The sequence below is a fragment of the Ranitomeya variabilis genome, chromosome 3 (assembly GCF_051348905.1).
Source record: "Ranitomeya variabilis isolate aRanVar5 chromosome 3, aRanVar5.hap1, whole genome shotgun sequence".
NCBI classification, from domain to species: Eukaryota; Metazoa; Chordata; class Amphibia; order Anura; family Dendrobatidae; genus Ranitomeya; species Ranitomeya variabilis.
In genome coordinates this window covers 342,026,542-342,041,218 of record NC_135234.1, presented here as the reverse complement: position 1 = coordinate 342,041,218, position 14,677 = coordinate 342,026,542, and the positions used below count along the sequence as shown (strand labels likewise).

Here is a 14,677-nt window from a genome sequence, read left to right as displayed (position 1 = left end):
GACTGAATAATAAGAATAAGAAGAAGTTTACCACGGTGGAATAACAGTATAGTGCTTTGTTCCAAAGCACTATAACTAGATGGGTATTTCCTGAAGGAACTACAGATAGTGCTTTGGAATGGTGCCCGGGCTGCCCCTGCAAGACTTTGACACTTGGGTGCCCCTCAGGCGGTCCGATTTGGTGGGTTGGGTCAATCTGGGTCTGATTTTGTGGGCGGGGTAAATCTAGGTCCGATTCGGTGGGCGGGGTCACTTTTGGTCCAATTCTGTGGGCGCGGCCACTCTGGGTCCGATTCGGTGGGCGGAGCCACTCTTGGTCCGATTTGGTGGGCGGGGCACCTTAGGGACCAATTTGGTGGGTGGGGTCACTCGGTCCGATTTGGTGGGCTGGGCACCTCAGGGTCTGATTTGGTGGGCTGGGCACCTCAGGGTCCGATTTGGTGGGTGGGGTCACTCTGGGTCCGATTTGGTGGGCGGGGTCACTCTGGGCCTGATTTGGTGGAAGGGGTCACTCTGGGTCCGATTTGGTGGAAGGAGTCACTCTGGGTCTGATTTGGTGGAAGGGGTCACTCTGGGTCCGATTTGGTGGGCGGAGCCACTCTGGGTCCGATTTGGTGGGCGGGGTCACTCTGGGACTGATTTAGGGGGCGGGGTCACTCTGGGTCCGATTTGGTGGGCCGGGCCCCTCGGGGTCCGATTTGGTGAGCGGGGTAATCTACTATATAATTGTCTAAGGGCACTTCCGTCTTTCTGTCTCACAACACCGCTACGTCATCATCTCGTGAGACCGCAATGCACTCTTGGGACCGGAGCGCGCAACAAGCATCGGGTACCGGCCACTCCAGGTGCAACAAGCATCGTGTACCGGCCGCTCTAGGAGGTGCAACAACCATCAGATACCGGCCGCTCCAGGAGGTGAGTATGTAACTTTTTTATTTTAATTCTTTTTTTTTTTTAACAGGGATATGCAGTATACTATGTGACTGGACAATATACTACGTGACTGGGCAGTATAACTACGTGGCTCTGTGCTGTATACTGCGTGGCTCTGCGCTGTATACTGCGTGGCTCTGCGCTGTATACTACGCGGCTCTGCGCTGTATACTACGCGGCTCTGCGCTGTATACTGCGTGGCTCTGCGCTGTGTACTGCGCGGCTCTGCGCTGTTTACTGCACGGCTCTGCGCTGTGTACTGCGCGGCTCTGCACTGTGTACTGCGCGTTCTGCGCTGTATACTGCGCGGCTCTGCGCTGTATACTGCGCGGCTCTGCGCTTTGTACTGCGCGGCTCTGCGCTGTATACTGCGGGGCTCTGCGCTGTATACTGCGCGGCTCTGCGCTGCATACTGCGTGGCTCTACGCTGTGTACTGCGTGGCTCTGCGCTGTATACTGCGCGGCTCTGCGCTGTATACTGGGTGGCTCTGCGCTGTGTACTGCGCGGCTCTGTGCTGTGTACTGCGCGGCTCTGCACTGTGTACTGCGCGGCTCTGCGCTGTGTACTGCGCGGCTCTGCGCTGTGTACTGCGCGGCTCTGCGCTTTATACTGCGCGGCTCTGCGCTCTGTACTGCGCGGCTCTGCGCTGTGTACTGCGTGGCTCTCCGCTGTGTACTGCGCGGCGCTGCGCTGTGTACTGCGCGGCTCTGCGCTGTGTACTGCGCGGCTCTCCGCTGTGTACTGCGCGGCTCTGCGCTGTGTACTGCGCGGCTCTGCGCTGTGTACTGCTCGGCTCTGTGCTGTGTACTGCGCGGCTCTCCGCTGTGTACTGCGCGGCTCTGCGCTGTGTACTGCGCGGCTCTGTGCTGTGTACTGCGCGGCTCTGCGCTGTGTACTGCTCGGCTCTGCGCTGTGTACTGCGTGGCTCTCCGCTTTATACTGCGCGGCTCTGCGCTGTGTACTGCGCGGCTCTGCGCTGTGTACTGCGCGGCTCTGCGCTGTGTATTGCGCAGCTCTGCGCTGTGTACTGCTCGGCTCTGCACTGTGTACTGCGCGGCTCTCCGCTTTATACTGCGCGGCTCTGCGCTGTGTACTGCGCGGCTCTGCGCTGTGTACTGCGTGGCTCTGTGCTGTGTACTGCGCGGTTCTGCGCTGTGTACTGCTCGGCTCTGCGCTGTGTACTGCTCGGCTCTGCGCTGTGTACTACGCGGCTCTGCGCTGTGTACTGCGCGGCTCTGCGCTGTGTACTGCGCGGCTCTGCGCTGTGTACTGCGCGGCTCTGTGCTGTGTACTGCGCGGCTCTGCGCTGTGTACTACGCGGCTCTCCGCTTTATACTGCGCGGCTCTGCGCTGTGTACTGCGCGGCTCTGCGCTGTGTACTGCGCGGCTCTGCGCTGTGTACTGCGCGGCTCTGCGCTTTATACTGCGCGGCTTTGCGCTGTGTATTGCATGGCTCTGCGCTGTGTACTGCGCGGCTCTGCGCTGTGTACTGCGCGGCTCTGCGCTGTGTACTGCGCGGCTCTGCGCTGTGTACTGCGCGGCTCTGCGCTTTATACTGCGCGGCTCTGCGCTTTATACTGCGCGGCTCTGCGCTTTATACTGCGCGGCTCTGCGCTGTGTACTGCGCGGCTCTGCGCTTTATACTGCGCGGCTCTGCACTGTGTACTGCGCGGCTCTGCGCTGTGTACTGCGTGGCTCTGCGCTGTGTACTGCGTGGCTCTGCGCTTTGTACTCTGTGGCTGTGCAATATACTACGTGGACATACATATTCTAGAATACCCGATGAGTTAGAATCGGGCCACAGTCTAATAATTATAAGACTACAGATAGTGGTTTGGAATTGTGCTGTACTGTCACTTTAAGAGCTGATATTATCTGACAAAACTTGTGACCTGGTGAGCTGATGTAGACTTCATAGGCGTTGGCATAGTAACTGTGTCTGACTGCGCATATCAATGAGCTAATCAGCCAGGTGGCAGTTATTTTTAGAAATTGCCTCAGAAACCAGCCCATTATAAACGTATAGGAAAATTTCCCTATTGAAACGCATTGAAATACTTTTTTCAAACACAAATTGCGCAAAAACTACAAATCCGATCGGCACGAAAAATACTTAGCACACCTCTTGGGGACGCTGGCTTCGAAATGACACCTCACTGGAGTCTGTGAGTTTAGCGGTTCGGGCCGCATTACGTGCGGACTGAATAATAAGAATAAGAAGTTTACCACGGTGGAATAACAGTATAGTGCTTTGTTCCAAAGCACTATAATTACCACCTGTACAAACCAAATAACAGTCACAGATTACTCCTCTCCCTGTTAGCCATGCAGCAACAAAGCTACTCTGACCAGGATTAGTAACAGAACCCAGATCATAAATGGAAAAGGAGTGGCTAACCGAGCACAGGAATTTCCAACAAGGCCGATTAACCTCTGTTCTGCCAGAAGAAATACACACATTTAAAATGAAGGAGAAGTGCTTCTTCTCTACGCCGGAGTAGGAGCAATCATATGCTGCAGTCTTCTGGCTCCACACTGTCGCGGGAACTCCGTGACAGCCATGCAATGGATTGATAGAAGACCCCCGTGGATTTCACCCTGGGTCAAAATGGTAAATTCTGCAGCTGCCTAGGAGAGTGTGATATATAAAATACACATTGTCCTCAAAAGTTTTATAAAGGTATGGAAGCCTTTGACTCAAAGAAATGAAGAGTATTCGCTCATGAGTAAAGTACAGTCATGGTCAAAAGTGTTGGCACCCTTGAAATCGTTCCAAAAAATGAAGTATTTCTCCCAGAAAATTATTGCAATTACGAATGTTTTGTTATACATGTTTATTTTGTACGTGACAGAGGTGCCTTATACTTTTGATTAAGGTACATGTTAAGAGCAAGGTTACCTTCCTTCGTCAGCAATACGCGTGGGGCTCTAGCCTCACCCCTCCTCTTGCCTTTGATCCCGGGCTGATTTGGCTCTGACTATCCTCTTCAGAACTGGCACTATGGCCACCATAATTGACAGTTCATGGGCAAATACAACCTCTTTAAATTCCTATGTGTCATGCCGGGTGATTTCCTGCCAGGTTGTATATTTGGGCTTCATTTCCCAGACTTGTGATACAACTGTTATTGTGGCACTTTCGCCCTCATGTTTGGTGTACATATATTATTCCTTTATATGGGATCCTACAACTGTGGGAATTGACCCCCATGGCTTCCTAGGGGGGAATGTATCTACATGTTGGGATTTATTATACGGTATTGTGTTTTATACTGTGCCACATACAATGGTTCAGGTACACCACTGCCAATTACTATATAGTTGTGCACTGATATATTTCTTATCTGTGACTTTAACACAATTGTGATGTAGTATGGGCTGTCGTTGGTATACAATTGTTCAACATACATGTGTCTAATTCACTAGGTTTATGGACCATGATTTAATATTGACATGTGTGTGTACTCATAGCCAGTTCAACTATGTATTTGTCTCATTTCTATGGCCTGTATAGCCTGGAGTGGTGTTGGTTCATCGGTTATGTATGTTTTTAAATGGTTTTATCATTGTGTTACATGAGGTGTAATAAAGGTTTTTTCTATTTTCTTACAAATGGTGGATGTGCATACCATTATTAGTCTGGTCTTTTTCTCTTCTCTTTAGTTCATGATATTTTGAGATTTACTTTTTTTTTTTTTACTTCGTCCCTGTATGGGACTTTAAATTTTATTAATTTGATAACTGGTATAATGCATTGCAATACACATGTACTGCAATGCATCACACCTGTCAAGTGTTTACTGACAAAGCCGTTTAGAACATGCCTCCTGGCTTGATCAAATAAGCCACCCTACCTGGAGGTCACTATTTGACCTCCTGTTGCCATGGCTACCATTGATTACACCATCGCATGCCAATCATGTAGAAGAGGCCCTACCCTCAAAATGCCGTTATTGATCATAGCATTAAGGGGCTTAAACAGCTAGGGACAACAGCACAGTCCCGACTGTGACAGTCGGAACTCGACTATTACTTAAGCCGAGCACCTGGCAGCGACCGGGCAGGCACATAAGTTGTACCAGTATGATCACCATGACATCATGGTACATCACTTTGCGGTAATCCCTTCCCAATCATGACGTACAGTTATGTTAAAGTGGTTAATGAGCAATGACACATGCTGTTTGTTCAATGATGAAACTTGTTATGTTGTATATTCTTTAATCCAATGAGTTAAAAAAAAAAACCTCCAGCATCATAGATCCCACAGCGGTACCCATCAAACCTTATTACAAGTTGGTCTACTGGCATTAGGTGCACAACAAATGGATCACTTACATCGTCTTCTGTTTGTAACGAAAAGCATGACACAGATGTTAAAGAATCTCAGAGAAATAAACCGCACAAAAATTCATACAAAAGAAGTTTAATAACTGATATTTTAGCTTCAATAAGAATGAACCTTGAACTTTTATTTTGGAGAGGTACTAAGCACTTCAAGAACAAATGCATTCTGAAGCCACATGGATGTACCCAGGGTAATTTCCTAGCATACATTTCACAGTTCTCTTCATTTTCAGATAATCTACCCAACAGCAATTTCTTTGCACTGGAATATCGGGTATGGAAAAACTGTCAACTGTGCTTTCACTTTGTAATGGAGGGGCTTGGAAATCATTTGGACTTTTTTGAGGGAAACTCTTTTCTTCCCTTTCCACCGAAGCCACGAATACTTTGTATCTTCTTTAACTGTTCTTCAATGGTGTGGATTATATCTACTTCTTCTGGAATATGAACATATCTCACGTTGCGGCCAGTAACAAACAAGTCCTCTAATTTAGCCTCCTGGCCATGGCGATCTGTGTAGATAACCTTTTCCAGGCGTATATTCATAAAAGCATCTACATTTAGGATAGTCCCCCTGGCAGAGCTTTCATTTCGTAAGTCAACAGTGGTGACAAGACCATGTAACCCCTGCAAGAGGATTATTAGACTGTTTTCAGCAATTGTTCTCTCTTTCACCGAGTGACTGACCTCCATGACAGCGCCTATAAAACAACAGTAACTTGTTAATCTCAATATATGATTACTAGGTACATCACAATGCAAACACCAACTTTATACATGAAATACAGGCCAAACAGAAAAACAGAAACAAATATACCCCAATTTTAACCCCTTAACCCCCAAGGGTGGTTTGCACGTTAATGACCGGGCCAATTTTTACAATTCTGACCACTGTCCCTCTATGAGGTTATAACTCTGGAACGCTTCAACGGATCCTGATGACAATGTTTTCTCGTGACATATTGTACTTCATGACAGTGGTAAAATTTCTTTGATATTACCTGCGCCTATTTGTGCAAAAAAAACGAAAATTTGGCGAAAATTTTGAAAATTTTCACAACTTTGAATTTGTATGCCCTTAAATCACAGAGATATGTCACACAAAATACTTAAGTAACATTTCCCACATGTCTACTTTACATCAGCACAATTTTGCAACCAAAATTTTTTTTTGTTAGGGAGTTAAGGATTAAAAGTTGACCAGCAATTTCTAATTTTTACACCATTTTTTTTTTTTTTTAGGGACTACATTACATTTGAGGGGTCTATATGATAGAAAATACCCAAGTGTGACACCATTCTAAAATCTGCACATCTCAAGGTGCTCAAAACCACATTCAAGAAGTTTATTAACCCTTCATGTGCGTAACAGGAATTTTTGGAATGTTAAAAAAAAAAATAAAAAATGAACATTTAACTTTTTTTTTCCTTCACAAAAATTTTTATTTCAGCTCCAATTTGTTTTATTTTACCAAGGGTAATGGGACAAATTTTACAACAACTTTTGGGGTCCAATTTCTCCTGAGTACGCTGATACCCCATATGTGGGTGTAAACCACTGTTTGGGCGCATGGCAGAGCTCGGAAGGGAAGGAGCGCCGTTTGACTTTTCAATGCAAAATTGACTGGAATGGAGATGGGACGCCATGTTGCGTTTGGAGAGCCCCTGATGTGCCTAATCATTGAAACCACCCACAAGTGACACCATTTTGGAAAGTAGACTCCCTAAGGAACTTATCTAGATGTGTGGTGAGCACTTTGACCCACCAAGTGCTTCACAGAAGTTTATAATGTAGAGCCGTAAAAATAAAAAATCATATATTTTTTCACAAAAATGATCTTTTCTCCCAATTTGTTATTTTCCCAAGAGTAACAGAAGAAACTGGACCCCCAAAAATGTGCAATTTGTCTTGCGTACGCTGATACCCCATATGTGGGGGTAAAACACTGTTTGAGCGCATGGCAGAGCTCGGAAGGGAAGGCGCGCCGTTTGACTTTTTAATGCAAAATTGACTGGAATTGAGATGGGATGCCATATCGCATTTGGATAGCACCTGATGTGCCTAAACAGTAGAAACCCCCCACAAGTGACCCCATATTGGAAACTAGACCCCCCAAGGAACTTATCTAGATGTGTTGTGAGAACTTTGAACCCCCAAGTGTTTCACTACAGTTTATTCACAGAGCCGTGAAAATAATAAAAAAAAAATGTTCTTTTCCACAAAAATTATTTTTTAGCCCCCGGTTTTGTATTTTCCCAAGGGTAACAGAAAAGTTGAAATTGGACCCCAAAAGTTGTTGTCCAATTTGTGCTGAGTACGCGGATACCCCATATGTTGGGGTAAACCCCTGTTTGGGCGCACGGGAGAGCTCGGAAGGGAAGGAGCACTGTTTTACTTTTTCAACGCAGAATTGGCTGGAATTGAGATCGGACGCCATGTCACGTTTGGAGAGCCCCTGATGTGCCTAAACAGTGGAAACCCCACAATTCTAACTGAAACCCTAACCACACCCCTAACCCTAATCCCAACCGTAAATGTAATCCAAACCCTAACTTCAGCCCCAACCCTAACTGTAGCACCAACCCTAACGGGAAAATGGAAATAAATACATTTTTTAAAATTTTATTATTTTTCCCTAACTAAGGTGGTGATGAAGGGGGGTTTGATTTACTTTTATAGCGGGTTTTTTAGCGGATTTTTATGATTGGCAGCAGTCACACACTAAAAGACGCTTTTTATTGCAAAAAATAGTTTTTGCGTCTCCACATTTTGACAGCTATAATTTTTCCACATTCTGGTCCACAGAGTCATGTGAGGTCTTGTTTTTTGCAGGACGAGTTGACGTTTTTATTGATACCATTTTTGGGCACGTGACATTTTTTGATCACTTTTTATTCCGATTTTTGTGAGGTAGAATAAACAAAAAACAGCTATTCATGAATTTCCACGTTTGATAATATTGGTAAAGCAGTTTTATTCTTCGGGTCAGAACAATTACAGCGATACCTCATTTATATCATTTAACATAGTAACATAGTTATTAAGGTTGGCAAAAAAATTTGGAAGGCAAAAAAAAAAACCATGTGGCAAAAAGTAAGCTCCACTTTGGGGAAAAAAATTCCTTCCCGACTCCACATACGGCAATCAGACTAGTTCCCTGGATCAACGCCCTATCAAGGAATCTAGTATATATACCCTGTAACATTATACTTTTCCAGAAAGGCATCCAGTCCCATCTTAAATTTAAGTAATGAATCACTCATTACAACATCATACGGCACAGAGTTCCATAGTCTCACTGCTCTTACAGTAAAGAATCCGCGTCTGTTATTATGCTTAAACCTTCTTTCCTCCAGACGTAGAGGATGCCCCCTTGTCCCTGTCTCAGGTCTATGATTAAAAAGATCATCAGAAAGGTCTTTGTACTGTCCCCTCATATATTTATACATTAAAATAAGATAACCCCTTAGTCTTCACTTTTCCAATCTAAATAGCTCCAAGTGTAATAACCTATCTTGGTATTGCAGACCCCCCAGTCCTCTAATAACCTTGGTCGCTCTTCTCTGCACCCGCTCCAGTTCAGCTATGTCTTTTTTATACACCGGAGACCAGAACTATGCACAGTGTTCTAAGTGTGGTCGAACTAGTGACTTGTATAGAGGTAAAATTATGTTCTCCTCATGAGCATCTATGCCTCTTAATGCATCCCATTATTTTATTTGCCTTTGTAGCAGCGGCCTAACACTGGCCACTGAATATGAGTTTGTCATCCACCCATACACCCAGGTCTTTTTCATTGACGGTTTTGCCCAGAGTTTTAGAATTAAGCACATAGTTATACATCTTATTACTTCTACCCAAGTGCATGACCTTACATTTATCCCCATTAAAGCTCACTTGCCATTTATCAGCCCAAGCTTCTAGTTTACATAAATCATCCTGTAATATAAAATTGTCCTCCTCTGTATTGATTACCCTGCAGAGTTTAGGGTCATCTGCAAATATTGAAATTCTGCTCTGAATGCCCCATACAAGGTCATTAATATGTTAAAAAGAAGAGGGCCCAATACTGACCCCTGTGGTACCCCACTGCTAACCGCGACCCAGTCCGAGTGTGCTCCATTAATAACCACCCTTTGTTTTCTATCCCTGAGCCAGCTCTCAATCCACTTCCACATATTTTCCCCTATCCCCATTATTCTCATTTTGTGTATCAACCTTTTGTGTGGCACCGTATCAAAAGCTTTTGAAAAGTTCATATACACTACATCTACTGGGTTCCGTTGGTCCAGTCCGGAACGGTCCCTAGTAAACCCGTGCTGATACTGGGTCATGAGGTTATTCCTCTTCAGATACTCCAGTATAGCATCCCTTAGAATGCCCTACAGGATTTTACCCACAGTAGAGGTTAAGCTTACTGGCCTATAATTTCCGAGTTCAGTTTTTGTCCCCTTTTTGAATATTGGCACCACATTTACTATACGCCAGTCCTGTGGTACAGACCCTGTTATTATGGAGTCTTTAAAGATTAAAAATAATGGTCTATCAATGACTGTACTTAATTCCTGCAGTACTCGGGGGTGTATCCCATCCGGGCCCGGAGATTTGTCAATTTTAGTGATTTTTAGACGCCGCCGTACTTCCTGCTGGGTTAAGCAGGTGACTTTTAATGGGGAATTTTTGTTATCACTGATCATATTGTCTGCCATGGGATTTTCTTGTGTAAACACTGATGAAAAAAAAAGTCATTTAGCATATTGGCTTTTTCCTCATCCACCATTTCCCCCAGACTATTTTTAAGGGGGCCAACACTATCACTTTTTAGTTTCTTACTATTTTGGCTATGTTCACACGATGCGGTTTTTGCTGCGGATCCGCAGCGGAATTGCAGCTGCGGATCCGCAGCAGTTTTCCATGCAGGGTACAGTACAATGCTACCCTATGGAAAACAAAATCCGCTGTGCCGACGATCCTTTTTTTCGCCGGCAAATCCGCGCAGATTTGCCTGCAGAAAAAAGAAGTACCATGTCAATTCTTTCTGCGGATTCCGCTGCGGGTTTCCAACAGCACCAATCGGAAACTGCAGTTGGAAACCCGCAGTGGAATCCGCAGTAGAAAAAGGACACAAAACCGCAGAGAGAAGCACCGCCGTTTTTCACTGCGGATTTTCCCGAAAAAGGACCTGAAAAATCCGCAGTGAAAAAAGGATCGTGTGAACGTAGCCTTTTACTTAGTTAAAGAATATTCTGGGATTATTTTTACTCTCTCTGGCAATGAGTCTCTCTGTCTCAATTTTTGCTGCCTTGATTTGCTTTTTACAGAATTTATTTAAATTTTCTGTATTTATTTAGTGCCTCCTCACTACCTACTTCCTTTAATTCTCTAAATGCTTTCTTTTTGTCCCTTATTGCGCCCCTTACAGCTCTATTTAGCCATATTCGTTTCCTCCTATTTCTAGTATGTTTATTCCCATACGGTATATACTGTGCACAGGTCCTATCCAGGATGCTAATAAACGTCTCCCATTTTCTTTGTGTATTTTTATGTCTCAGGATATCGTCCTAGTTAATTGCACCAAGATCCTCTCTCATCCGTTGGAAATTTGCCCTCCTGAAGTTTAGTGTCCTTGTCACCCCTCTACTACACATCTTATTAAAGGATACATGAAAACTTATTATTTTGTGATCACTATTCCCCAAGTGACCCCCAACCCTTATATTTGATATGCGGTCTGGCCTGTTGGTTAATATTAGGTCTAGCAGTGCCCCCCTTCTTGTTGGGTCCTGAACCAATTGTGAAAGGTAATTGTCTCTCATAGTTGTCAAAAACCGATTACCTTTGCTGGAACTGCAGGTTTCTGTTCCCCAATCTATTTCAGGGTAGTTGAAGTCCCCCATAATAATGACTTCTCCTTGAGTCGCAGCTTCATCTATTTGCTTTACGAGGATATTCTCCATTGCTTCCATTATTTTTGGAGATTTATAACAAACCCCTATCAGTAATTTATTTTTTCCCCCTCCCCTTATCTCCACCCACAAGGACTCTACATTTTCATTAAATTCACCTATATTATCACGCCGGATGGGTTTTAAGGACGATTTTACATATAGACACACCCCTCCCCCTCGCTTATCCGTTCGGTCATTTCTGAACAGACTATAACCCTGCAAGTTAACAGCCCAGTCATGGCTCTGATCCAGCCATGTTTCAGATATCCCCACCATGTCAATTATGCTCCAACAACATTAGTTCTAATTCGTCCATTTTGTTGGCGAGGCTTCTGGCATTAGTATACATGCACTTGATGTTCCTCTCTGTACCTCTATTCTTTCTTAATTAACTGTTCTAACCCCACCCCCCATGCCACTGCCACCCCCAACTTCCTTATTTGTGCCCAGGTCTCTATCTGCACTATCTTCCCCTCCTATAAATTGAATACCCTCCCCCCCATTCCCTAGTTTAAACACTCCTCCAACCTTCTAGCCATTTTCTCCCCCAACACAGCTGCACCTTCCCAATTGAGATGCAGCCCGTCCCTAGCGTAGAACCTGTAGCCAACTGAGAAGTCGGCCCAGTTCTGTAGGAACCCAAACCCCTCCTTCCTATACCAATTTTTGAGCCACTTATTAACCTCCCTAATCTCCTGTTGCCTCTCTGGCGTGGCACAGGTAGTATTTCGGAAAATACCACGTTAGAGGTCCTTGCTTTCAGCTTGCAGCCTAATTCCCTGAAATTATGTTTTGGCGCTTTTATACGATAAAAACTTTTATAAATTATTTTTGCATCGCTTTTTTCTGAGGACTATAACTTATTTTTTCACTGATGACGCTGTATGGTGGCTCGTTTTTTGCGGGACAAGATGACTTTTTCAGCGGTACCATGGTTATATCTGTCTTTTGATCGCGTGTTATTCCACTTTTTGTTTGGCGGTATGATAATAAAGCGTCGTCTTTTGCCTCTTTTACGGTGTTCACTGAAGGGGTTAACTAGTGGGACAGTTTTATAGGTCGGGTCGTTACGGACGCGGCGATACTAAATATGTGTACTTTTATTTAGATAAAGAAATGTATTTATTGGAACTTTTTTTTTTTTTTTTTTTTTTTTTTTTTTACACATGTAAATATATATACCGTATTTTCCGGCGTATAAGACGACTGGGCGTATAAGGACCGGGCGTATAAGAAAAATCTTCTTAAAAGTCGGGGGTCTTCTTATACGCTGTATGTTGTCCTATAGGGCCGGTGACTAATGTGCCTTTTGGGGGGTGGGGGTGTGGTCCTGATGAATAGAGGGGGCGTCTCACAGGAAAGTGTGAGTGGAGTATCCCCCATTACTTCATTGTAGCTGCAGCGTGGGGTGCTGGGGAGCGGCGGCGGCTGCTCCTCTTTGTGCCGCGTGGGTGCTGTGCTGTGGGGCGGCGGCTTCTCTTCGTGCAGCTTCGGGGCTATGTGCTGTGGGGCGGCGTATCTTCGTGCAGAGTCAGTCGGGGCTCCTCCGGCATTTCCTCAAAGCCCGGAGGCCCCGGCAGCTCCATTGCTGCGATGCGGTGGCCTCCGGGAAAATGGCCGCTGGGGGCGGAGCATGCTCAGATTCAGATCTCGTCTCCCGAGATCTCGGGACGAGATCTGAATCTGAGCATGCGCCGCCCCCAGCGGCCATTTTCCCGGAGGCCACCGGATCGCAGCAATGGAGCTGCCGGGGCCTCCGGGCTTTGAGGAAATTCCGGAGGAGCCCCGACTGATTCTGCACGAATATACGCCGCCCCACAGCACAGAGCCCCGACGCTGCACGAAGAGGAGCCGCCGCTCCACAGCACCCACGCGGCACAAAGAGGTGCAGCAGCCGCAGCCTCTCCCCAGCACAGACACCCCACACTGCAGCTACAATGAGGTAATGGGGGATACTCCACTCACACTTTCCTGTGAGACGCCCCCTCTTCGTTATCGGGACCACTCCCCCCCACCCACATACACAATGGTGTCTGCACTCGGCGTACAAGACGACTCCCGGCGTATAAGACGACCCCCGACTTTTAAGGGGTTAAAAAGTCGTCTTATACGCCGGAAAATACGGTATATATTTTTTAAACTTTTTTACATTGCCCTGGGGGAGGGACATCACTATATATTATCAGATCGCTGATCTGACACTTTGCAGAGCAGTGTCAGATCAGCGATCTGACAGGCAGTGCAGGAGGCTTGCCGATGCCTTCTCTGAGCAGGCGCTTGAATGCCACCTCCCTGTAGGACTCAGAAGGCCCCCCACGGCCATTTTGGATCCACTATGATGTACTATCCCGTCACTGGGAATTAAGTCCCAGGTCACCTCGATGGGATAGTACGTCATATGGGATAAATGGGGTTAAGTTACTACAGGGTGGTTCAATGTTGAGGATTCTCATCCTTTGGAGAGAATGGAGAGTGGTTACATAGATCTCTCACTCTGGGAAGACCTGTGATGTTCTGCATTTCAGAGAGAAGATTCAATTGAATGGATCCTGTGAAACGCTTTATGTCTCTTGTGATGACAATGTTGGGAAAATGAACACGTATGTCTCAGCTCACCCACAGAAAACTGCTGATCTTTGGAGTACTCTCTGATCTGCTTATTGTCAAGCCACCCCTCTAACAAGTAGAGGACATAGAAATTCTTGTTAAAAGGGGGTTTCTAGTTTGTAACATTTGTATGTGCAATTTGAGTAATATGGGTGACATATTTGGACACACTAGATTTGAAGGTGTAAAAAAATAGAATATGCAAAAAATTCCCAAATCAGGAGTCTACGACACGCAGTCCGAGTATAGACTGTGATGTTCGGACTGGCCTTCGGTCTTCTGACCTAATCTCAATAGCTTCATGTACATATATCAGAGTGCTGAGTTCAGAAAAGAGGAACCTTGGTGGGTCAGGACATTGCAGTCCATACTCAGACCGTGTATAACAGATCTGCATTTGGCTTCAAAGTGAATACACTAGCTTCAGATTTTTATTGCCCATTATGCAAGAAAGACACATGGAGATTTTTAAAAATGCAATTTCTAAGCCACAGCACTTGAGTGTCTATAACAAGATCTGTTTGGCTACTCTTTGGTGTCCATTCTTTAGCTGAATAAGAAGTTCTGTGAGCAGCTCTTTTTGGCATGTTCAATAAAAGGACACGATGGAGACTAAATAGTCCCCTATATAGTCAACTTCTACTTCTGTTTGCATCTGTTCTGTTATGGATCCATCAATCTCAGCTCCCAACTGATCCCTCTCAGGTTGGAGCAGAAATCATTATTACCGTAATTTTCAGCTCACAAATTAATGTTCCATAGTTGATGTACCAAAAAAACCTAAAAATCTGTCCAGTAATAGTCAGCATCCATGGACAAAAGACAATGGCATGTTTTGTT

The 14,677-nt window shown here is 45.3% G+C and overlaps 1 protein-coding gene across 2 annotated transcripts in view; it reads right to left on the bottom strand.

The window, feature by feature from the left end:
• Positions 1-5,344: 5,344 nt before the first annotated feature.
• LSM10 (LSM10, U7 small nuclear RNA associated) overlaps positions 5,345-14,677 on the bottom strand; it is a 31,459-nt gene continuing 22,126 nt past the window's right edge. For both annotated transcript variants that reach the window (XM_077295864.1, XM_077295865.1), the window contains exon 2: positions 5,345-5,982. In XM_077295864.1, the coding sequence (XP_077151979.1) occupies positions 5,609-5,974 (366 nt within the window). In that variant the 5' untranslated portion in view covers positions 5,975-5,982 and the 3' untranslated portion in view covers positions 5,345-5,608. The remainder of the gene's footprint in view (positions 5,983-14,677) is intronic.